General features: G+C 40.4%; 3 protein-coding genes across 5 annotated transcripts; 2 read left to right on the top strand and 1 right to left on the bottom strand.

The window, feature by feature from the left end:
- On the bottom strand, positions 1–7,400 carry LOC113170734 (serine-rich and transmembrane domain-containing protein 1). The gene is made up of 2 exons (XM_026372960.1): positions 7,294–7,400; positions 1–778 (listed from the first exon to the last, which is right to left on the bottom strand). The coding sequence occupies exon 2, from the start codon at positions 759–761 to the stop codon at positions 420–422; it is 342 nt and encodes a 113-aa protein (XP_026228745.1). The 5' UTR covers positions 762–778; positions 7,294–7,400; the 3' UTR covers positions 1–419.
- An 8,664-nt stretch (positions 7,401–16,064) lies between these two features.
- ccna1 (cyclin A1) lies at positions 16,065–19,013 on the top strand. Of its 3 annotated transcripts, none has more exons than XM_026372363.1 (9): positions 16,065–16,262; positions 16,632–16,793; positions 16,908–17,127; positions 17,206–17,321; positions 17,420–17,646; positions 17,765–17,969; positions 18,068–18,181; positions 18,342–18,403; positions 18,601–19,013. In XM_026372363.1, exons 2-9 carry the CDS (start codon positions 16,632–16,634, stop codon positions 18,647–18,649), a joined length of 1,155 nt encoding a protein of 384 aa, XP_026228148.1. In that variant the 5' UTR covers positions 16,065–16,262; the 3' UTR covers positions 18,650–19,013. The 3 variants fall into 3 exon arrangements, with proteins under 3 accessions (XP_026228148.1, XP_026228146.1, XP_026228147.1); XM_026372361.1 differs by having other exon boundaries at positions 18,270–18,403; XM_026372362.1 differs by having other exon boundaries at positions 16,069–16,167; positions 18,270–18,403.
- A 180-nt stretch (positions 19,014–19,193) lies between these two features.
- On the top strand, positions 19,194–24,916 carry sparta (spartin a). Its single transcript, XM_026373496.1, is given in 9 exon segments — positions 19,194–19,371; positions 20,064–20,850; positions 22,060–22,254; positions 22,637–22,684; positions 22,686–22,776; positions 22,965–23,159; positions 23,375–23,536; positions 23,723–23,813; positions 24,596–24,916. Coding segments are annotated over 8 exon segments (1,785 nt in total). The 5' UTR covers positions 19,194–19,371; position 20,064; the 3' UTR covers positions 24,813–24,916.
- Positions 24,917–25,719: the final 803 nt, after the last annotated feature.

The raw sequence follows: 25,719 nt of genomic DNA, 5'->3' as shown, positions 1-25,719 counted from the left end.
ATGAGGAATGACAAAGGATAAAAATAGTCAATCATTATGCTTTTTGCTGCAGATGGAAGGCAGTTTTCAGGTCCATTTGGCTTAATGGTTAAAAGAAGGCTCAGGAGGGTTCAGTCACTCTCACCCCCACTCACGAGACCTCTTCATCACATTGTGAGCTATGTTCCGCTGTGCCACCTGACACGCTGGACCATCTGGAATAGGATACGCATGCATGAAGAGTAAACTCACGTTGTTAGCGCCTTTGTAGCTGGCGGAGTGTTTTTGTGTTTGTATGTCACAGTGAGGAGGAGCTGAGCCTCTGTGTGCCCTGTGTGTGTGTGTGCATGCTTTGCCTATTGTTTGTTTGCATGTAAGCATGCATGCTGGTGTAAATGCACATGGACATATGTGTCTGTATCTGCTTCCTCTCATCTCCCTCAGGTGGACAGTGAGGAGATGGTGGACCTCTGAGACGAGATGCTACAGATCTCCATGTTGGTGAAAGAGCTCCCTCCCTCGCTGCTGCAGTCAGGGACAGAGGAGGAAGAGGAGATGATGTTCTTCAGCCTGTGGAGGGATATGATGAGGAGCGTCAGCAGGAATACCAGCAGGCCAAGGAAGAGCCACACGTAAACATAAACATTGCCCGGGCGTCCTGGTGATGAGGCGGCTGCCGACGTGGAGGCAGAGGTTGGGGAGAAACGGAGGAAGGTCCCATTGTCTATTGGAGAGATTGCAGTCTCGTTGTGGTCCACCAACGGGACATCCATCCCTGACATCTTGCTTGGCGTTCTGTCTTGAAAAGACAAAAACAAAAATTCAAATGACCTGTAGAAATTCTCAGTTGTCTGCTGGAGTTGGCAGGGATTTTATTCCTCCCTCCAGGACACTTGAACATGGCACAGCTTACCTCCACATGCTTAGAAAGCATCCAGTCACCCTTAGCTGAGATTAAAGAGAGAACACTTCTTCAACACAGATCTAAGGCCAGCAATATAACGTAAAAGCCTCAGATTCAGAACAAATGTATTTGAGCCCTTTAGGAAAACAAAAAGGAGCATTCAAGTAAATTAACAATGATGACATTAAATAAAAATCTTTTCTTGTAACACTAAATGTACAAATATCCTAGCCAGCCTGTGACCATCATATATTTTCCACTTGTTATCAGTAAAAAGTAAAAAGCCATGGTGCTTGTTGGACTGAAGGACTGACTGAGGCCATGTTTTGAACAGCAGGGGGAGTGCTTGTCCCACTCAGTGCCTGTAAGGCTTGATGCCTGGAGCTGTGTCTGCTCAGAAATAAAGGCATTCTTATCTGATGAAATTAAACTCCTCCTAATCAGCTTAAATAAAGACAGCTGAGCGCCAACACTCCTCCGCTGTGTATTAATACTGCTAATAGTGTTCCAATGCAAATTGCTGCATCGCACAAAAACTGAGACACAAATGTGACAGCGTTGTTGCACACAAATATTCTAGGAGAGACAGAAAGAATGAGAACAAGGCTGTTTTGCAATTTCAATAACTGCATGTGTGGACCCTGATGGTTTAATTCAACACTTTCCAATGTGTCTGTGAAGAACAGGATTTTGCAGTGAGGAAATGTGATGCAAACTAGAGACACACAGTCAGTGGAAGTGGTTTTGATTTTTCTTTAATTTGGCAGTAAAGTTTGATCTAGGTGGGTTCTTATAATTGGACTTATATTTGACAATTTCCACCTATAAAAGGCAACGGTTTCATAGAGGAAGAGGCAAAAGTTTAATATATAGTTTCACAAGTTTCAAGTCTCAAAACAGTATTTGGGTGCCCACTTAAACAGTGAAACAGCTTTTCTTACTGTAGCCATTAATCCTCCTAATACATGCCTTTAAGAGTTCCCTTCAAAAGATTTTTCTTTTGTAAGCCATGGGGACCAAATTCACAGTCCTCCATCTGTGCAAAATGTATTAAAAGGTTTAACTGTAGACAGTAAAAGGCTTCATCCTTCCAAATTAGCTTAAAAAAGGACAAAATTCCCTCTTTTTGTTACTGTCCTGCAACTTAATATGGAAACACTGGCTATAGGGAAACAAAAAAAGGCATTAGAAACACAGTTGAACACAAACATATCGAGTTCAAAGGTGGATGTCGGCCTCCATCATTTTGAACATTTGCAGAAAGTACGATCTCTCCATACAAGGCGCCAGCTACTGTTTTAAGATAGACTTTAAAATAGTGAATCTGTACTTTAAGATGAAAAGGCAGGGATGCAGATGAAATAAAGCCATAAAATAACTTTAGGCTTCATAGGAATTATTAGCAGCTAGCTAAAGACATGACCTTTACACTGTTTTTCTTGTATGTGGTGTGTTAAATTCAAGAACTTTGCCAGCAGACCAAACTTTTTGCAGTCTTCCATTTAGTAACATCACTTTTAAACTTAAACCTTCACTCCTCTGTCCTCAAACTATTTTTTTTTTTTTGTCTCAACTTATTCGCTCCCTTTCATTTTCTTTCCCCCTCCCTCCGTTTGTCTCTCTGTAGACAGTAGACAAGATCTCTGCTCTCTTTAATTTACAGCCCGCTGTACCTTCAGGCACAGCATAATGAGGAGAGATGACTTTGGCGGTACTGCCTTTCTGTGATTGGATGCTCTCCTGCCCCAACTCTGTTTTCTTTATCAACTACTCCCACTGGTCTTCCCAACACAATGAAAAACTGCTTGGTGCTTGTGTTAACTTATATGGTTTCTCTCTCTCCTGCTGCTTCTCAGAGTTGAAGTATTGATTTTTCACTGCCCAGGCATTGCCTTTCCCTCCATCTACTGTCTTCTAACAATTTATCTTTTCTATTTTCTCTGCCTCACTTCATCAACCGTCTTTCATTAATTTAATGCAGGGATTGATTTGTCCACCAGGAATTCAGGTATATAAAATTTGTTATTTGAGTGCTTTAATTGCTGTTACCTGTAATTTTACCTTCTCAGCTCTAAATGTCAGTTGTGTCGTGTGACTATCATAAATGTCATCGAAAATGACGCCGTACAACCACCTGAGGTTTTATTGCACACGCCTCTGTGTAATTGTCTTCTACTTCTTCTTCTCTGCCATCTTTTCTTCATCTTCCGTCGTCTTTCCCTTATCCTTTCTGACTGTGTATACGTTTCTGTCGTTGATGACACGTTGTTTTGAAATTGGTGATGAAGCTTGGTCATTGTGAGCTGAAGTGGCTGATAATTGTGCTTAATGATGCTTTTTGTATCCAGGCAACATGGTACGTTCAGTTCTTTTTCAAGCTAATCTACTTTAAGAGGGCAGTCCTGATGAGGCTGAAGAGGTCAGACATACATGCATGTGCACACACACATCCGCCTACGTATAATAAATATCAGTAGTTATTCTCCTTAAGTATAGCTGCGATTACAATACCCGGAACCCCCATGGGCCTAATTGGGAAAGTGTTTCGTGATAGAAGAGATCATGTACAGCAGCCACTTGCTCTTCATGCTGTTATTCTCCATCTTACTGAAAAAAAGTCTTGCTTAGTCTCAGCTGCTCCTGTATTTTGCTGTGAACAGGCATGAATAGCTCCTGTGTTTGACTGCTGTTTCCAGGATAATGGAAGCTGGCAGTAGCAGCTCCTCTGGGGAGGCAAAGGGGCAATGCCTGACTGGTTTCCAGGATACACTGCTATTCCTTGAGACTGAACATCAGCAGAGCCACAGGCTGCAGCTGCAATATTTGATTTACATGTCCACATAGAAAAAGTGGCTTCTTCTCATTCCCAGTCAGGGAGTGAGAAGAATTCTCCTATTTCCATCCAAGGCTCATCAATGGATTCTTGCATAAGCGCTGTTCCTTTTCATTCTGCACTCAACGCCATTTTCAACTTCTTCAACATCAACATTAGCCTCTGAACTATGCCAAGAGCTTTAAATGTATTCTGCATAGCACTGACTTGCTCTTCTGAACACTCTTCAAACCACGCTGCCTTCAGCAGATTTCCTCACTTTCTTTTCTCAGTGCTCCACCTTTGCTTGTACATTCTTGGCTTGAGTCCACCACCGGTCTGTATTTATAGACAGTAAGCTTTGTCCTCCCAAAGCTCGCTTTTGTCCTGATCAAACCCCTTCTGGAACTGCGCAGTCTCTGCAAGTCACTCCTCAAATAATCTCATCCTCTGCTTGTGGAGTATGTTCATCCAAACTCCTCCTGAGACACTCGTCTGCTCTACTTTCTGAATCTGTTTCTCAACAATCCACAATTGCAATCCTCCTTTATTTGATCACGTCCTTTTAAACCTCTTCTGCATTTTCTCATAATTTCTTTTGTCTAATGTGTCCTGACTACTAGAGTTATCTTATAAAACAGGACTCTTCTTAGTGTCCTATTATAATATACGTTCATAAAAAGGGATCTGATCTTCATCTAAGTCAAGAGTATTATTAACAAATATGATGTGCATAAAGTAATAACACAAGAAATGTATTTCATGTCTTTATTGAAAACAAGTATAAAAACCTCACAGTGCAACTGAAAAAAACTATGTGAATTATGAATAATGACACCAATAAGCTAAATGAAGTCAAGTTTGTAAGTTAAGAAAATGAGTTTGTAGTGTGGACCAGAGCTACTTCGACTGACAAAATCTACTTTTGAGTTTGCTCTGCACAAGAAGAATACGCTTATGTGATCCATGCCTCGCCAAAAGGAGCTTTGTTAATTTACATAAAACTGGAAAGGGTTACAAAGTGATGTTAAAGACTTAAGAAATTCAGCAGTTTACATTTAGACAAACAATCTACAAATGGAGACACTTTGGGGCTGTGGCTACTCTACCAAGAAGTGAGCAGCCAGACAAAATGACCCCAGGAGCACAACGAACACTCATTAATAAAGTAAAGAAGCAACCAGAGAGACATCAAAAGATTTAAAGGCATCATTAGAACTGGCTAACATCCGTGTTCATGAGTGTACAGTAGGTAAAACATTGAACAAGCAGGGCGTCTATGGCAGGACACCACGAAGGAAGCCGCTGCTTATTAAAAAGAACATTACTGCATGCATGAAGTTTGCCAAAGCGCACATTACCACTCCACAGCTGTATTGGCTAAATGACAAAACTGTATTGAACTATTTGGAAAGAACACAAGACTACATCTGGCATAAAAAGCTCACAGCATAGCATCACGAAAACATCATCCCAACTGTAAAGTATGGTAAAATCCCTCCTGAACGATGTGCAGGTCTGATCCACAGCTACAGGAAGGGCCTGGGTGAGGTTATTGCTGCCAAGGGGGGGTTAACCACTAACCACCACTAGCACTATAATGTATTTTTGAGTTATTATTTTAGGCACATTATATTTGTTCATTCTCTTGACTCAGGTGAGGATCAGATCACAAATTATGACAAAATGACAAAAAATGCAGAAAACCATTATAATCTATAAATATCAAAACTTCAGAGAGAGTATCTGTTCAATTCTGGTATTAGCTCTTCACTTCATGAATAATGGACAAGACCCATGTGTGACAAAATGTCATGGCATTTGGGCCATATTTTTCTTGTGTGTATGTGTGCACATATTTTCTCATTGGTATTCATACCACAAGCCTGAACAAACAAAGACAAGCTGAGCCAATAGCAGAAATCCCAGGGATATGCATTCACATGCACAGACATATGTGAAAATAGAGCTGTAAAGTAGCCTGAATTTTAAACATTACAAGTCTTATATTCTTTGCAAGATCCACTGAACACTGACCTGAGAATCAACCACATGAATTCCAATCATTTACATTTACATTTACATTTAGTTAACTTACAAACGAGGAACAAAGCAAAGCAAATATCTAAGCCAAGGAGACGAACTTTAAAACTAAAGTGCTCATTTCATGGGGTTTAAGTGCAAGATTTCTGCAGAGAGAGATTTCTGTTTTCAGCAGGTTTTTGAAAGTTGAGCGTGAAGCAGCTGAGCGTGTAGAGGTGGGTAGTTCGTTCCACCGTCATGGAACCACAGAGCTGAAAAGTCTAGCCTTGGATCTCAGAGCTCAGTGATAGAGAGGGATTGTAGACCAGGATGAGCAAAATCAGGTTCAAATACCACATCAAGCTCAAGTAGAGGCCAGGGATAAGCAGGAAGAAGTTATTTCTCTCCGGTTTAAATTATTGTAGTTTTTACTTTAAAATGATGCACCTTCAAAATACTGTGTCCCAATATAAATACAATGAATAAATGCCAGTAAGCGTGGACAAGTATATTCCATATTTAGAAAAAGAGGTGTAATTTGAATGAGTCTCCATAACAATAAACTAATGTTTTTATTCATTGCCTTTACATTTGAATGAGAAAATCTCACAGCGCACCTGAACGCACTCGAAGCTGCGCCAGCGGTCGAGCGCCGCTGTTCAACTGTTGTCTAATTCTCACAGAGATTCACTGGATGAAAGTAAGGATTTCAAAAAGGCCACAATTGGAATGAGATCTCAAAGGTGTTGCTGAAGTGACACAAATCTTAATACGGGTTCAAACCTGAATAGAAAAGTGAGAAACTGTGATCATTATCTGCAGAAAGAAGGTGTTTTTGGTCAGTGGCCACTGTGGATAATGAGCTCTTTTGCTTTGATGTCTGAGTATTTGTGTCTGTGAGTGTGTGTGTGTGTGTGTGTGTGTTAGTTTATCCCCGTGGTGGTGTATTTTAGCACCTCATTCTCACATCTTTCTAATTTCTCCTGAATGCTGCTGACAATACATTTGATACTGACTTCACGTCTGGTACTAACCTAATCTTTGCTGTCTTCATTATAGTGAAACACTGATAGTTCTTGTTCACATCAACCTCAAAGGACACTTTTATGCACTCATCCTTTTTGTCTCATTCTGGAGGTACAATTGCTCCACTCATCACTCCCTCCTTCCCTCTTTTTCTCAACCGCCACATAAGAAGCCCGCTCATTTACCAAGTTGCTGAGTGAATGCAGAAAACAAATCTTCCCCTGAGCATTAACCTTGTTTACTGGATGCTGCCACTCAACTGTTGACAAGTCTCTTGGAACACTTCTGTCTTTCTCGTCCTTCCGTTAACACTGTTTATTTTCTCACTCTTGCTGTCACTACTGCTCAGGCAGCGACAATTCGCTGAATAAAGTTGCCAGCAACTGCATAAGACAGATCAATTTGTATTCAGCAGGAATCCCCTCTCATAAATCAGATTAACACCACCCCCTACTCTGTCTCGCTCTTTAAAAACCATTTGGAAACATTTCCTAAAGAAAGCTGTCTGCGGCGTGCATGAAATTGCTTAAAAAAAGGAACAGATACAGACCTTTTTTATGTGTGAGGCAGCTGCTCCTCGCTCGTGTTCACGTCATGCAGAAATCCATCCCGTTGTGTTTGGTCTTTCAGCAGAGCAAACCAGATCTGTTACCCTGAGATCTTCCCTGTGAGCCTGTCCGCTCGCTCCCTCCATCTCTCCCTCTCTCTCTCTCTTTCTCTCTCTCTCTCTCTGTCATTCAGTGTGACACACAACACGGACACTACAGCTGGAGTAGACACTGTCAGATGTGAACCCTTTCTATCAATGGATTCCCATTCAGAAGGGAGCACACATGCACGTAGTCTGTGACTAAGAGGTTATAACTAATAAATTGCAGTGATTTTTAAGTGGTAGATAGATAGAAGAGAATTAGGTTCCTCAGCTCCCTCTATGAGCATATGAACAATCTACACTTTTGTATTTTATCCTGTAATTTCATTCAGCAAAAACCCCTCACTGTTGTTCAATAGTTAATAATCAGGGTAGACAAATCAAAGCTAAATCAATAGGCATGCTGTTGAATAAGTAGTTTGATATATTGCCTGATAAATCAATATGTGTAATTACATGTACACCATCCTACACACACAACTAAGCCTTTGTTTCCATCCTCATCGGTGAAGTGCTTGTGTGGCGGACATGGCCTTGCTCCCTGCTCACAGCAAACTGCGTCAGTAGACAGTATCCAGCGGTGAGCAATAACCGGCTGCCATTGTGCTGCCAGACTGAACTGCTCGAATGAAAACCCAAACTGGCAGGAGAATGAGAAAAAGGCGGCACGGAAGGAAAGAAACAGCTTTTCACAGCTCCCCGTTTTTCAACTCTGCTCACCATGGCCGTCTTCATCTAAGAGCTTTTATTTTGTCTTTTTCACTTTTTCCTCTCTCTGTTTAATCTCCCCTCTAAACTGCATGTCAGCTGACAACACCTAAATGTACATCTCCATCAAATTAAGCTTTTTTTAAGACTGTAGTTAAACTAAAGTATGTGACTTTTTACAGTTTTTAATCATTCTGTTTTCTACATAAGTGTCTTCTAAAACATGTTGTGGAGAAGTGCTGTGGACGGCTACTTGCAGCACCCTGGCACTGGTGCGTAGATACTTAATTCTAAGGGTTTTTGATCGAGGCTCTCCAATCAGACCAATCAGAGAATGTGCTGACACTGGCATGTTGATGATTAGCAGCCATGTTTATCAGTGTCTTATTTGAGCATGCTGGCATTTTAATTAGCAGCAAATACAAACTACAGCTACATCTGATGAGGATGGGATTAGTTATGCAGGTAAGTGGTCATAAACCAAAACACTTGATAAATAACTGTTAGCTTTTCCACCACATGGATAGTAACTGGTGCCTTTTTGTATCCCCCTGCAGACTGATCATATAGAAGTGCTACTGCGGCAGGGACAAGCAGACCAACATTGCCATCACTAGTGTCGCAATCTGAACAGTAAGTGTAACCAAGCATCTCGGGTTTAAATAAGAATACGACAGATGGGGCATGTCGACATACTGCGGTGTCCAGCAGTGATTGCTTCTTTGTGTTATGTGTCAACGGTGAAAGCCAGTTGACAGTTCCTGCAGCCCTGAGGGGATACAGCACCTCAAATACAGAAGCACACAATAAACACAGGACAATTTGTAACCTTGAATAATCCACACATTTAGTTTTTATAACTAAAATATTTTTTATACATAGTACTTCCAGTTCAGAAAATATCTTTAGGCAAACGAGTCTTTTACAGAACTTTTCTTTGATGCTAAGATAATTGTAAGAGTAGGAAACTAACAAGGTTCAGACTCTTTTGATCTAAAATAAATTGTGTGCGTGACTGTGAATCTGCTGTACGAGCTCGTTAGCACCTTAATAGTATTCATGAAGGTGTTAATTTTCTGGCAGATGATGCCTGTCCCTGCTCTGTGAAGGGAGAGAGGCGCCTCCTCCTCCACAGATGCCTCTGTCTTCTGCCATCTGCCCGCTGACACAGGCACCAGAGGGGAATAGTAGCAGCGGAGAACAGAGAGAGCAGAGATCAGAGGAAGATGACTTTATATCATATCCAAATCTAGCATTTACTAACATCATGTGGCTGGTATTCATGCGCGCTTCAGACAGAAATTTGACAGCTGTGTGAAGTGGTCTGGGACTCACTTGATGAGCTCATACCCATTTGTGAATATGTCCTTAATCTGAACCACTCCCCAAAATAGAAATATTTTAATGAGACTCTGTAGGCATTTCACTGTGTTGAGGGAGAAACCAAGGACAGAGTAAAGAATCATTGTAATTATTCAATTATTTTAATAATTACTTCCCCTGACCTGCTCTCTACTGATTGCACTGCGCAAGAGCTTTTTTTGTAAACCTGTGACAGGAAATTGATACATGCACAATTCCCTACTTTCCTAAAGAGGGAATATGTCTAACAAAGCTAATTAAGACTGTGTAAGCAAACATACTTGTCTCTGCTCAAACTCAAGTGGTTTGTGTAGTTTTGTGTTGCCTGTATATGTTTGTGTGTGTACATGAGAGAGGACTGAAGGATGGAGATAAGAGCTCTGGCCTCAGCTGGCTTTTGTCACTAATCCCGGAAGGCGAAGAAGTGGCCGCCTATTCCGTGTTATTCCCTGATATCCCAGCCTGTTCTGACTCCATGCCATCTTAGTGCTGCCCTTGTGAGGACACCACTCTCTGCACTGCATGTTAATGAGGAGGAGACTTGCAGCAATGAGGAGGGTGGAACTGCATTTTGAGGACTATTTTGGGCTGAAGCGTGAGTGTGTATGCTTGGAGATCTGAGAAGCTGGTTCTGGTAAACGCGTAGGGATGTCTTTAAACTTAAAGACAGACAGGAAGGCGTCAAGATATTAATTGCAAATTTATTAGAAGCTGAGCGCATTTTAGATGTAGTAGTGAATTTGTTTTATTTCTGAACCATTTTGCAAAACAGTGCAGTAAGAAAGATAAGAAAAAAAATAAATTTAAAGTTTTGATGGGTCTCTTCTACCTATTGCATGGAAAGTATGATTGCCTGCTTCATGCTTACAGTAGAAGGCAGAATGTAATATATTTCGTCTATGTCTCCATGATGTTGCACAGAATTATTAGAGATGTTCAATTTCATTTTCCACGATTTTGAAGACCAGACATCAGCCAATAAATATGCGCTACTACAGTTTTTTTTTTTTTTTTTTGTCTCATTGCAATGGCGTGTCAATCAAATTGATCTGCACAGATCTGAGGGCATGGAGCAGAGAGAACCTACTCACACACACACACACACACACAGCACAGCAGCCTGACAGGCGAATGCCTGTCCAGAATAACAATGAGCGAGATGGCAATGTGATATCGGCACTGTCTCAAAATCATCCCTCATGAGTGGAGAAACACAAATGACAGGGTCTGTGTACAAATTCACACATCTGAGCAGAAAACACTGCTCTACTAAAACCTTTATTACTAATAGTCTCACCAATTTCGACCTACCCCTCTGAAGGGTGCTCTCTAAATTCATGAAAGAGAAGAAGAAAGGAAAAAAAAAGTCCTTAAAGTCAGATTCATTTGAATATATGAATAATTTAGAGCACCAAAAGATTTGGGGCCCTTAAATTTCAACTAAAAAATTCTTCAGACATTCATAATTCATATATTCCATGGCTCGGGCATGGAAACATGGAAAACTACTGTATTTAATGCACAAGTTAGCCACAAAAGCTACAGAGGATGCAAGAACACATGCCACACTTTGCCTAATTACTGAGTCAATGTCTACATCTGAGTCAGTCAGTGAATATCAAATGGTTGAATTGACTTTCTCCACCTTCTCCCTCTCACTGTGTGAATAGCTTGTGCGCAGAAAAAAGATGGCATCAGACCCCAAAAAGTAAACAATTAAACTTTAATCAAAGGTTAGTGGAGTTATTGCGATATGCTGTGATAGTCCATAAAATGTTGCCCTCTGGTTACAAACTGGTGAAACATCCTCTGTCTGAGTCACGGCGCTCTGGTTTGAGCAGCGTAATTATTTCGCCCTATTACGGAACAGACAATACGAGCTCTGAGTCTTGACACAACACCCCCCTCCTCTCTCAGAGCTCATTTCCTTTTCAGACCTCTTGATCATTACAGCGATGGGCCTTTTACTGGAAGAGATTGGCACCAAATTTCGACGTCATGTTCCTCAACAAAAGAAATTATTTGATCCACATCAAGTTAATTAAATAAAGCATTGTTCTAGTAATGACAGGGTGAAATACTTGACCTTTACACAAGAGAGAAAGAGAAATAGATTTGTTGTTGTATCTCATGTTTCTTTAAAACAGTGAAAATCAAAGTGCTGCCAGCTTTGTCATAAAGCTGATAAATGTGGCTTGTCGGCCTTTCGCCTAAGTAGTGTTTAGAAATGAAGAGTTTGTTTGACCTAAGCACACATACAGTGCACGAGAGATGGAGATGGAGAGCAGACTACAGATATGTCAACAATCAACATGTAATAAACTCCTCCTGGAAACTGAAGGTAGTTAATATTTAAACAGCCTGAGCTGCCAATAAATAAATTGTTTTCTGATGTTGTTTAAAAGCTGCAAGTTTCCGTGGTGTTTCCACAAATCATTTGTTTGTTCATTGGATGTTTGCTCGTGCTCAGTTTGAGGAGTCAGTGGAATGATGGCGAGTGGAGGATGATGATGGAGATATCACCATGACTCAGCATCACAAAACAACACATTGTTATTAGTCTAACTTAATAGTGAAGCTGAAATTTGATCCAGTAATGATCGATCGGCGTCTCTTGCTTGTTGATGCCTGTTCAACATGGATAAATCTCATTCAGTTGCCTACTAATCTTTTTATTCTCCAGGTTAGTAGCCTGTTTCACCTTTGTCTCTGTTTTTGAACTAACACAGATTTTCTGCGCTCCGGGTGTAAGATAATCTCGGCTGTGATCCCGTTCAACAGGGGTAACACCACTTGACGAAGGTGCTGCTGAGAGATAAGATGTGTCCGTTCTCAGCTGGGAGGATTCTCCTGGATGGCACAGTGTTTCAGCGATGACGTTCAAAGCCCCAGCCCATCTGCCTCCTCACACCTGTCACCAGCAATACATCACACTAATGAAATGGCACCGGCCCAATGCTAACTGTCATAAGCAATCTACATCTGCTTAGAGACTGAACAGAAATGAGGAAGTGGGTAAAAAGAGAAAGGAAAACAAAGAGACTTTGTGTCCCCTCTGCAGGTGAGGCGCTTGTGTTTTTCTTGGGTTAGGGTTAGTCGATGTATGTGTCCGTGTCTCAGTCCTGTATCTCACAGTGTGAAGACATATTGATTTTATTTTTAGAGGAGAAAATAGCTGCAGCCGTCGACCTTATCTACCATCTCTACTGGACCAAATAGATGAGGGTATTTCATCAGAGCGCCGGCAGGACAACGTTTCAATGCATCTTATCTGTCAGAGAGAGAATTACTCAGTGATCCTTCTCTTTTTTCATCCATTACTTTTAAACAAATGTTTTTCTCAGCTTTGACACTCGGGGCAACTGATAACGTTACTTATGTCTATTTCATCTCCACCAACTATGATTTCGCAATAACTGTCACAAGTCCTCTTCCAGTGCTGTGAATTTGGACCAGTCTGGCCCTCTATCCACCCTCATTTCCTCAGACAGCACCTTTAGTAGACCTTTGCAGATGAAATGAAATAGGCTATTGAGTTACTGCAACACCAAACCTAATTCCAGGCAATATTGCCGTATTGTCTTACTTGTTATTAAAACATTTCCATGTGATGTATTATTTAAGTGTCCTTTTGTATTCCAGAGATGTTTTTCCCCAAAATGCATTAGGTTCATTTTATTTTCACATGACACAGCTGTCAATGTTTTATAATTTCACACACATATTTTACTTTTATTCCCTTTTTACATCCTTTACATGGCATTAAGTCATTATTATTACAACTTCAACTGAATTACAGCATACTTTAGTAATAAAAGATCATAGCTGAAAATGCATAACAATCCTATTTCCTCTTTTAAGATAGTTCATATATAAAACATCAAACAGGAATCTCAAAATATATTATTGACAAATCATAGGTTTAAAATTCCTACCAACCAGTTCCTATGTCTGAATGAAACTAAGTCCAATCAGATAAGGCAAAACATTTCCTCCTCCTAAAAATTCTGGTTTATAGGAGGAGGGTGAGTGCGGTAAACTCACAGAGAAAAAACTGTGCACAAAAAGTGAAAGAGTGATGGTTGGCAGAAATTTCAAGCAGCAGTCTTGTGACCAAAAGGTTGCAAATTGGAATCCTTAATCCCCTGTTGCTCCAATGGAGCTGCTCGGCAGCAACAGCAAGGCAAGCCTGCAGTTAATGTCCTAGGGTTCTTCCAAGTTCCCCTATCTGCTGTTTGGTATACATGCTGTAGTCCTTGCTGTGGCTAGATGATAATAATAATAATAAGTATATGTTTTGCAGCAAGAGTCACTGGTAGTTTCATCAGCTAAGTATTTCATCACTTTGCATCGTCTCCATCCCTGAGGATTTCAAGCGAGCAAAGGTTCACTGATACTTTGTCAAATTAAACAGAACAGGTTACTTCTTGGGGTTGTAGCATCATCATTAGAGTCTGTATCTGCATGGTTTCATAATCGGACAAGGTCTAAAGTGTTTATTTGACATGACAACATGTCAAAAGGCTGCTTGAATTGACTGCAGATGGAAATCATCACTAAAGAGGAAGCCTGCCATCCGATGGACAATGATGAACTTGCAGGTTCACGCAGATCTTTATATATTGATTTTTTAAATTGTTTTTTAAAATTCTTATTGTTTTTAGTGAGCTGTCTGAATGTTTTTTTCTGGATACTACTGTCTATGAGGGGCATCACAACAACTTAAAATTAGATTTGATTGTTGACAGTACAGAGATTATTATAGTTTTTTTTTTTTTTTTTTACAGATTTTTCAGCTATTGATGAAACACTTTGGACTATGGCTAAATACTGTCTATTAATAGGAGATTACTGCTCTGTGTGTATTTTCATCCACCATAAGAAACTGGAGTAACATACAGGACTTGTGAACCACCACGTCATTCTCAACATGCAGCTTTAGCTGTTTTACTAAATGTCTCTGTGATACCTGGTTTTGATGTCAGTGTCCTTGCAATAGACTGGGTTTATGTGCTGTCTGTCCCTATTTTTGGGAAAATCATTACCACTGTTCTGACACAGGATGCAACCGAAGAGCTTCACTGACAACAAAGGCAGCAGCCGTGAAAAGTGCAGTAAATAATGCAGCTCGCCATTTAACTCCAGCTGAGGAGAAACTGTCTGAGAGACATTTATCCAGAAGCAGTGTTGCTTTCATCCTTACTCAGCCTTAACAAATGTGATGTCTTTTGTCTTTGTGGGTGTTGAGATACTGCTGTCAAGTTACCAGGTTAAAGAGAAAATCCAAATTTGTAAGCACGGATAAATCAGAGTACAGTATGATACACACCAGTGAGCAAAGCTTTGGTAATCACATCGAGTACAGATCTCAGATAGAAATCTTGGAGCAGCTCCCAGCTATCGAAACAGGGAGACAGTGAGTGTGCTCTGGATTTGTGAGACAGATAGCACTCAAATACTGTCTAAATATACAGCGCTCTGCTAAAACAGGCAGCTGCTTTGCCTCCTGAAGATATGAGACATTTGATGAGAACCAGTAGGAATGAGGTTGTAAACAAACATCACAGATTTAATCAGCAGGTAGCTGTTGAAAATTGGCCTCTTCCAGCATGTTTCACAACCATTAGGGTCACGTTCACTGTCCATATTTATCACCAAGCAATTACGTATTTGTTATCCATTTGAAAAATTGTCTTTCCTGTTTCATTTACACATCCGCTTCCACGTAGCCTATTTATGATTTTAAACAACAGGCTCATAATGATTTATTGAGCATTGCTGCACAGTTAAGCAATAAATAATAAAATATTAGTGTATGACAGGATAGTGTTTTCCATTTTTTTGTTGCCATTGACAGTTGAGTCAAGAGCAGACTCAGTTTTGTCATCACTGTTATGGCCAACACTGGACCAACCCTTGACTTCTCACTCCACACTTCTACTCTTCTTTCTATTTTCTAAAGTAAGCCCATCCTGCCAGCAGCACTCAACATTTGACTCTATTCTGGTTCAACAACTTACAGCACCAACAGTCCATACATAATTGTATGGTGACATAAGTTGTGTTTAGCGACATGATGGATTCACACCACACCTCAAATTCTCCAGGTTTCCTATTGCTATTTGTGAAATACATCAAGAACAACCGGGTGAATGCCCCGTGTGAGAATCATTCAAAACTAAAGTTACTGAGTGAATCACTAGACGTGGTGTGTGTAATTGTATTAAGTGGACTTTCTTTTTGAGGTAGTCACACAAAAACAGAAATAGAGCTGATATTTTTTTATCTTCTTTCAAATAATATATTAAATATTAAATAAATAAATATTGTATATAGTGTACAAAGTATTACTGTGTGATCAGAAATAAATCATGACACTTGATTAGGCAGGAAGAACAAAATATTTCCAAATGATTTACTATGACACGTCTTATAGCTACTTTTCTTTGTTTATTTATTTTTGTCTCACAGCTGTTAATCAGTGCGTCAGGTAATTTCCCGACGCATGACGTCGACGTCAGCTGTTGCGTTCTGACACGTGATTGGACGAAGAAACTGCTCAGAGAAAACAGCTGATTAGTTGACGACGTAACCTGAATAAAAAAAAAAAAAAAACGAAACTAACACCTGAACATCCAGGAAGCAGCTTCAAGTCGCTTGAACGCAGCGTGAGGTCGCTGTTTTCCTCCAAGTATCAGAGAAGTTCGTGTGGATTTTAATTTGTTTGCTGAATGAGCAGGTTTCCTACTTCCACCTTGTAACGGTAACGTTAAGTAACTGCGTTTCACCTCATCACGGTGAGTTCACTGTTAGGATCAGATGATAGTTTTAGGTTTGAAGCTGACTTGAAGCCACTCTGTGATACAGTAAAGGGAGTTTGCGTCCGGCTCATCCTGTTTAAATCGTCTTAGTTTTAGTTTTTGTGGTTTATGCCCTTTGACTTGTAACCATGGTAATGCTGTTTCTGACACCTTCAGTGCACCTGCGTGAATTGAACTCCACCTGATTATAATGAATGTTTACTGTTTTAATCAGCTGTCTTTTTCTCCACACTCCCTGATCCCAGCCCCTGAAATGCAAACAAACAATTTATGGATCTTGGGCTCATTTTGCATTTGTTATTTTGCCATTTTTAACACAATCTTCCCACTTTTCTTTGTTTAAAGATGAACTTCCACACGACCATCCACAGCAGAAGTGGTCACACTACCAAAGAAAATGTTTTGCCTTCATGCAAAATAGATGCATCCCAGGTCCAGCGGCCCAAGCAGCGGACAGTGCTTGGTGTCTTGTCAGAAAATGAGCAGCGTGGCCGATCTCTCAGCCAGGTAAGATCGATCAAAGAGGTTGATAAATACATTTTTAATTCATTTCTCCCCTCATAGAGAAGTCATATTTCAAATTAATGTGGCAATCATGCTGACTACTCCTTTTTTCTGCAGGGAAACCAATTTTCCAAACACAGCATGATCTCAGACAGCTCTCAGCTCACCTTTCTTGGCTGTCTCTCCAGTTCCAGTTATGATGTGTATGTTGAAGAGGCTTGTGAAGTTGTTCTCGCAGCTTCTGGTCAAGAGGTGATTTCAGACAGCTGTGACCTAGATACTGAACAAGCTGTCCTGCAAAATGAAGATTTCAGACTCCTGCTGGAGCTCAGTTCAAGTGAGTTTGCCCCCCATAGAAAAATCTACACATTTTGCTTCTTACGCCTTTATCACCAGTTGTTGTTTACTCTCGCAGGTTCTTGCAAAGATGCTTCTATGCAGTCTGAACCAGATGAGTCCCTGATGTCAGACACGGTGCTGTGTTTATCTGATTATGCAGAGGACATTCACCGGCACCTTAGGGAGAGTGAAGTGCGAATTTGCCGTGCACAGTCAGCAAAATGTCCACCATACTGTTCCTCAGTTTATTGCCACTACCTCAGGCTTACTGCTTTTGTTTATAATGCCAGATAAAGTTCAGACCAAAGCCAGACTACTTGGAGAAACATCCAGAAATCACCAGTGGAATGCGTGTCATCCTGGTGGACTGGCTGGTGGAAGTCGTCCAGGAATACAAACTCCGCTCTGAAACTCTGCACCTTGCTGTCAACTATTTGGACCGCTTCCTCTCCTGCACAGCACATGTGAAACGCGGCAAGTTGCAGCTGGTCGGCACAGCTGCGCTGCTGATTGCTGCGTGAGTACATGTTTATAGTGCTGCTGTTTGCATGCCCAGTACAGTACAGCCCCTGATTTGTACCTGCCTTATGGTGTAGCAACAATGACTGGCAACCCTGATATCTGTTGTCTTCTAGAAAATACGAGGAGATCTCCCCTCCCGAGCTGAACGAGTTTGTGTACATCACAGACAGCACCTATACGAAGAAACAGTTGATTCAGATGGAGCATGTTTTCCTACGAGTGCTGGCCTTCAAGGTGGCAGCACCGACCGCAAACCAGTTCCTTCGCCTTTTCATGTCCATTCACTCTGTCTGTGCCAACACACAGAATCTAGCCCTGGTGAAGGAACTCAATCTGACTTTGGGTTTAGGCCCACAGCGTTTGAAAATACATTTTTCCATTTGCCTTAATCATATATGTATTTATTTTTCCTCTAGTATGTAGCTGAGTTAAGCCTGCTAGAGATTGATCAATTTCTGCAGTACACCCCATCTCTAGTGGCAGCTGGAGCCTACTGTCTAGCCAGTTACACTGTAAACAAATCTCTCTGGGTAAGTTTGTCACATTGTCATTATAAGAACTAGTAGTCCATTTTCTGAATATTAGTTTTCAACCCCCCCTTTTATGTTCACATTTTAGCCTGATTCCTTATATTCCTTTACTGGTTATAAACTGGCTGACATTGTGCCCTGCTTGACTGACCTTCACAAGCTATACATGAGTGCAGAGAGTCGACCACAACAGGCCATCAGGGAGAAGTATAAAAGTTCAAAGTAAGACTTCATTCAAAGCATTTTATAGTTTTATTGTTGGTTCGCTACATTTTAAAACGTAGTTAACCTGCTGTATAAAGTAGAATGACGTATGATCTTTCACGTGTTGTGTGCAGTTTGTCTGGTTTGTTAATTCATCCTGGAAACACTTTTACATCCCTACACAGTCTTTGATCTCTCTATCTCTCTATTTGCAGGCATTGCCACGTTGCATGGATTTCTCCACCTGTTGTTCTGCCTTTATGAGTCACTTCTTCATTCTTCTCGTCACACTTCTGCGTAAATATAAATAGACTAAAAACAAAATAAACCCACTTGATTCTATCCCCAGTGGCGCATATGCCATGCCTCTCTGGACAGTTTGTGTCCTTTTAGCTTATACTAATACAATAAATTATTTATTATAAAAAAATAAAAATAAAAACAACTTCAAGACTTTTTTTCAAAAAAACTTTTTTTTAATAAAAAACTGTTAAAGCCCAGGTCAGTCATTACTATAATGTTTTTGAGAATTGTACAAAATTCATGTTTAATCATGAATTACAGTCTCTTGTAAACAACTTCTGAAGTTATTTCAACTTGTGAGCTTTTTTTTTCAGATGTGTATGTTGTGTAGTGCTACATATAATTTCCAAAACATCAATGTAATACATATATGGAAAATGTGTTGAGATGTTTTTATGCAGGATTCCTTCAAAATAAAGTTTTTATTAAAATCGTTATTAATAAGTGTAGCACAGTTTTATTTTGAAGGTTGGTCAGAAGTCATTTGGCTCTCTGATTGGTGGACGTTTCCCTGCTGGGAGTGAGTCAGATTAAACTCCGCACAGTCTTTGTTGAACACTTCTTAAACAAGTTGTTATTTTCACTTTTTTGAATTTATAGGAGAATTGTAGGAAAATAAGGACGAAACAACTTATTAATAATAATATTTTTTTTTCCTGGGAGATTAAGGTTTGGCTGTCAAGGTAAGCTGCATTTTAAAATTGTACCTTCATCTATTGTTTACCAGGGATCAGACATGATGCCTGAAATATTTACAGACATTTGATGTTTAATCTAAACGATACTGAAGTGATGCATAAATGTAAATAAATAGACTTTGTGTATCTCATGTCTAAAGACGACTTTGTAAGACGGCGCAGGTCTTGTAGTTCAGGTAAAACTTGCTTCAGACCTCATAAACAACACATTACTGACATTTTTCTCACAGTAACTCATCTTTGGAGTAATAAGGTCAGCATCTGCGTATGGAACCTACTCCTAGCTTCTTATGACTTTTGATGCCAATGCCACGAACTCGTTTCATTTTCACATCTGGTTTAGCTGCATATCTTAATGACAGGTTGATACCACACCCAAGAAAGTCTGTGCGGCTGTATTAGACTGCTCTACTTTTTTGTTTAGGTGTGTATTATGTCTTAATGTTTTTCTTCTTTATTCCTTTAAACATCATATAATCCAAACTGTATTATAGTTATAGTTAAGTTACTAAATTAAAGTTTACCATGAAATATATTTAATGCATTGTATGTGTTTAGAAAATTAACAGTGAATTTTGGGGAATTTCTATAAACTACTTACCTTTGGAGGTAACTCTGTCAATGTATTCTGTCTCAATTCTTCCTCCTCTACTTTCTGGATCTCTTCTATTCCTCAGTATGGCTGAGCCTGCTGAGCTGCTGCTTATCAAAGACCAGTATGAGTTAGCGTTTCATGCCCTAAGTCGTGGCCTGACTGCTGAAGAAGCAGGGAAACGAGTGGAAGCGCTGAAGTATTACACAAAGGGTCAACTTCACCTCACTCGAGGACTGGACGTTCCCACTTGGGGGCAGAAGCGAGTGGGACCAGCCTGGGACACGGCCAGACAGCTGCAAAAGAGGATGAGGGGCACACTAGGTACTGTCAACGCCCACCTCTCTGACCTGCAGAGCTCTGGTGGGACATCAGGAAACCAGAGGAGTCGTCTGCTGATGGATCTTCCTCACAATCTTTATCCAGAGCGTGTACTTAACAGCCAGCCTCCTCACAGCTCTCTCCAGCGTCTGTACCCCTCTTTGCCCCATACCACCCAGAACTCAAGCCCAACCCGAAATACAGCCACTGCCCCACAGAGACAGGCACTGAGTGCAGCAGCTTCAGGAACAATAGCAATGGCCACCCCAGGGGACCAGCCTCCAGCATATACCCCACAGCCCACCGATGGGCATCGCAGTCTGGCTTATGGTCCTGCTGGAGGCAGCCTCAGGTCAGGAACAACAGCAGCAGCCGCAGCAGCAGGAGGAGATGGAAATGAGCTGCTTTTCATCCCGTCTGGGGTGCAGATGTTTTTTGTGGCACCAAATGGAGAGGTGAGCTCGCTGTCTTATCCGGGCTTCCTTCGCATCACCACATGCAAGCACCAGAAGAAGGATTCCTCTGCCCAAAGGCCCTCAGCCTTTCTACAGGTGAGTGATCAAGTATATTCCATGATAAGTGCTGTATGTCTGTATTCAAGTGAGCATGTGGACACATTTGTAAAGCCTGATCTTTGGGTGACATCAAACTATCCCAGGTGAAACCATTTCATCACTGGTAGAAGTTTTTTATCTAATTTTATCTAACTGTGAGCCATTATATTGGTGTATAGACTGAGTAGTAGTGTTGTCTTGGTGATGTGTCCTTGAGCATGTTTAAAAATCTTTGAGTATAAAAAAATAAGCACACCTTATTTAAGATAAATAGCTGTCAAAGTTTACTTCTTTCTGTGCTGTTACTAACTGCATTTGTTGACTGATTACGGTCATTACAACTAATGGTAATTTTCAGAACTCTAAGTCTTGTCTTTATTTTCTATATTAATTAGTTTGCTTAGTTAAACCTTGAAAAAAAACTGAAAAATGCCCCCTAAAGCCCTAAACCTGCAAACAGCAATAATGTATTCTGGTACCTCTACAAAGAGTGTATTATGTGGTGCTGTATAATCCATGACTCTGTTTCCCACCAGAGCAGGCTGGTGGGCTGCGCTCCTCTGTTCTGACTGTGCTTTGTTTCCCAGGAAGACAATTGTCCCTTTAACAGATGACTCTGCGCTTCTGTTGTGTTGTCGGTCAGTGTCCTGCAGCCTCACTGGGGTCATTTTGCCTGGTGACATACCAGCAGCACGGTGCACCAGCAAGTCTGTAAATGTGTTATGTATGGGTGTGTGGATGACTGACATATGTCCTGATGGGGCTAAAATCCTGCTGTGTCTTTGAGAGGAGGACGCTGGGTCAGACGGAGGCGAGGGCACCGCGCTTGCTTGTGAACTGACGTTACATTTTCATGCCTTAAAAGAAAAAGGGGCGGACTGCTTTATGCTTCAGAAAGATGTCACCTTGATGTTAATGCACGTGATGAAGATTTTCAGCTTACACATTTGGGGGAATAAAATAAGGGTTCAACCAAGAACATCATGTCCTACTTTTCTAATTTCTAAGGTCTGACGTTATTGTTAAAAATAGTGCATGTCACTAGTTTTAAATAGACTCAGCAACACTTGGTGATCAGTGGGAATGAAGGCAACCTTTATATTATAGTGCATGACTTCTGACATTAAATTCAGTCTCCTTGCTTGCTTTATTTTACAGAGAAGTTCATAAATGCACCCTCTAAGGATTTGTTTTGGTGTTTTAAAGGTGTGTGATCAGCTTTACCCACTGACGGCAGACACCCCAGTGCTGCTGGCTAACTCGGGAATATACATGTTCCCTGACTCTCTGGGGGAGACGACAGGGTCCTATGTGGGCTTAGTGTTGTCCTCTGAACTGCCTGCTACTGACAGAGAGATGTTTCAGGATCTCCTAGCACAGCTTGTTGACCTCAGGATCCAGGTCAGTATAAATAAAATGTTATGCTTTAGTATGCATGTGACCAGTGGAAAAACTTTGATGCAATGTGATCAGGGTGTTTTTCAGTATTTGAAGAGAAACAGTGAGGATTTTAACATGAAATATTCAATAAAGACAAATTTGAAACCCAAAGAAATCTGTTTATTAAAACCTCTTGACTGTGGCACACACCCATCTACGAGCTCTGTATTATACTGAGGTTTCATATTGTTTGAAAATCAAAAACTCTTTTATACTGTTTGAAACTTAAGCTTTCAACACTTATATATATAACCTATAGTACAGAACATTACCTGTCTGGGGTTATATTCATTTTAAAAGGATGTTGCGTGTTCTGTCATATTTACTGTGGATGTTCTGACAGGGTCCCGAAGAGGCGGGGGGAGAAGTTATTAACCTGAGTACAAAAGTTCCCCCTTGGTCCTCCAAATGAGCAAACTGGGGGAACAGAAAAACCACCTCTTCCTGGATGGAGTGAGAAGATGGCAAAAGGAATCTTGTCAGGTGTGTTCAAGTGTGAGTCTGAAAAAGATGGAGTAAAAGAAAATCACTACACCACATACTGCCCAGTACACAGATACTCCAAACATGACCACTAGAGGGAGGTGTCCACTGATCTTTCTTGAGCTGTGCTCAGTTCTTCAACAATCAGTCATATTCATGAGCCAAAATACTTCTGTCTACTTTTGTAGGATCTACACGGTTGAGTCAAAAGTTATCAAAAGGAGCAGAGGCCACTGGTAGGGCCATTCAGAAAGGTGGAGGGAAGATCCGGGAGCACATCACACCTGAGGAGACTCCTTCAGTGGTCAGCCCTCGTGTCACCAGAGGTCTGCAGGCGACTCAACAAGCGACTGGTGGTGCTGTGCGAGTCAGCCGGTTCTTGGGTAAGGACTTAAACAATTGTAGGAAAGGCTAGATATCATCCCACACATTCCCACACTCCCATACTGTGGCATTTAATGGTTCCTGTTTATTAAAATGTAAACAAAACTGGTTTTAATATACTTCATCTCTACAAAAGAAGGAGCCAGAGTACTGTCTCATAATGACTGGTAGTAAATGTTATATGTGTACTTCTCCTGTGTAATTATATTTACAGTTAATGGACTGAGTACAGTGGTGGGACACGTGGCAGAGAAGATGGCACCCCATGTGAAGAAACATGGTGCTAAACTGGTCCCAGAGTCTATGAAGAAAAATCAAGATGGCCGTGCTTCTAATTTGAATGGAGCCAAGTTTGTGGCCATCAGCAGTGTACAAGGTATGTAACAGTACTGGGACAGCAATGTCAGGCTTATGCATCAAATTATCATCATCAAATGTACAGTTTACTTGTACAGCTCTGTGTGACATCCAATACACAATACATTTGAAATGTCTGATTAAAGATGGGTGATCCTCGTGGTTTTAAAGTACCTAACATATGTTTCATTTCCATTCACACCAGGTTTGTCTGCTGTTTGGTCTAGTTTGGAGACTGGAGCAAAACTTGTTGCCAAGGGGGTTGCAACAGAGACGGTCACAACAGTGAAGCACAAGTAAGTAATGACATCTCCCGTTACAGCTTCTTCATTGATAGAAGTGTTCCGATGATTATTTCATTAATATAAACTATTGTTTCAGTCTGTTTCTGAATCTGTTTGATCACTTTAAAGATCTGTGTTTCTGGATCAGAAGTGAGTCTCACATTTGGCTCCTGTGCTTTTTTTCTTCTTGCGCGTTGGGGAACTGACCTTCATTCACACCTATGTCTTTTCAGATTTAGGGGCTTAGAGAATCTAATAAACCTGTCCAGCAACATATGACTGCACAGAGGAGCAAAGGGAAAGACTTGTGGACTAACTTCTGACTCATTACAACCTGTGCTCTTTTTCACTAACTCAGACAGAAAATAACCCTTAATAAGAAATATCTCAAACATAATGGAGAAATGAACATGATACAGTTAGATCTCGACAATTAGTATTTATTTATTTCAATTAGTAGAGTATTTTGGGTTAATTTTTGACTTTGTATAATTTAATCCTCTGGTGTTTGTCTTTCTGGGGCTTTTCATGGTAACTGCAGCTAAAACTTGCTTGTATTGGGCGATGATTACCTTGCTGTTCATGCCATCTGTACCCCTCTCTCTCCTGGTTTGCTACCAATAAAACACCAACACAGTATAATGTGAGTTGTTTCAGTCTGTTTATGTGTTTGATTACAGAACAAACATCACATACTTGCTTAAGCATTTCAATCATATAGATTCACTCATTTTTTTTGTCATTCACCAAACCACTTTTTCCCCCTAACTCCACCATATTATTCATGGTGAAAGGTACGGCGATGAAGCAGGTCAAGCCACAGACACTGCTCTCATGTCGGTGGCCAATGTTGGCGTGGCTGCATACAACCTCGATCACCTGGCATCCCTCGCCGTCCTGAATGCAGCAGAGAAGGGTGCATCGAAGAACACGGTCAAGAGCCCCGATGGACAGCCTATTAAAACTGACAGGAAGACAGTGCAGAAGAAAGAGGAAGACAAGAAAAAATAGAAATCCACATATATAAATTATGGTGTAAATCAGGGTGAAGCAAGTGCAATTTAATTAATGCAAGGTAAATATTAAATACATTTTTGTTGTTGGCATTGTGAACATAGGCCTATATATATATATATATATATATATATATATATATATATATATATATATAGAACCATACAATACTGTACAAAACATACAGAAAATATGTATATATATATATATATATATATATATATATATATATAGAACCATACAATACTGTACAAAACATACAGAAAATATATATATATATATATATATATATATATATTAATATATATTTTCTGTATGTTTTGTACATGACAACACTTTGAGTATCCAGGTCAGTGATCTGACTTCCTCTATAATGACACATGTATGGCATAATATAAAGCAAATATAAATAAGAAGCAAATTGATGTATAATGAATAAAAAGAAGGAAAGAAAGTATAAAACGCTGCACACAAACACACACACATGCTGAGCTCTGTTTGTCTTTAATGCTGGATGTTGAATTAATGGCTCCTTGGGAAACAGGCCAACTGGGGAAGATCATTTTCAGGCCTAATTAAGCGCGAAATGAGCTTCAGAAAATAGCTGCTTGCAAAAAAAAAAAAAAAAACACGTTCCTGTTTGGAGGGTTGTAATTTACGTGTTTATTTCTACGCGGTCGTGTTTTCAAACCTCATAAATGCGCTTTTACGCGTTTCCGACGCTGCGTGTCCAAGCCGGAAACTTCGGTCTCCATAGAAACACCCAGTCACAAACTTTCCATGAGTCGATGGGAGTTTTTCAGAAACATGACTGGAGAAAGCGACTACTGCAAATACGATTTGGCAGGTCTGCAGGCAGAACTTGAGCGAGAGAGGGAAATGAAGTAAGTTCGGCTTAATTAAC

Source organism: Anabas testudineus, chromosome 14, assembly GCF_900324465.2.
Source record: "Anabas testudineus chromosome 14, fAnaTes1.2, whole genome shotgun sequence".
NCBI lineage: Eukaryota > Metazoa > Chordata > Actinopteri > Anabantiformes > Anabantidae > Anabas > Anabas testudineus.
The sequence above is the reverse complement of the archived record's forward strand: the minus strand, read 5'-3'. Positions and strand labels throughout refer to the sequence as shown.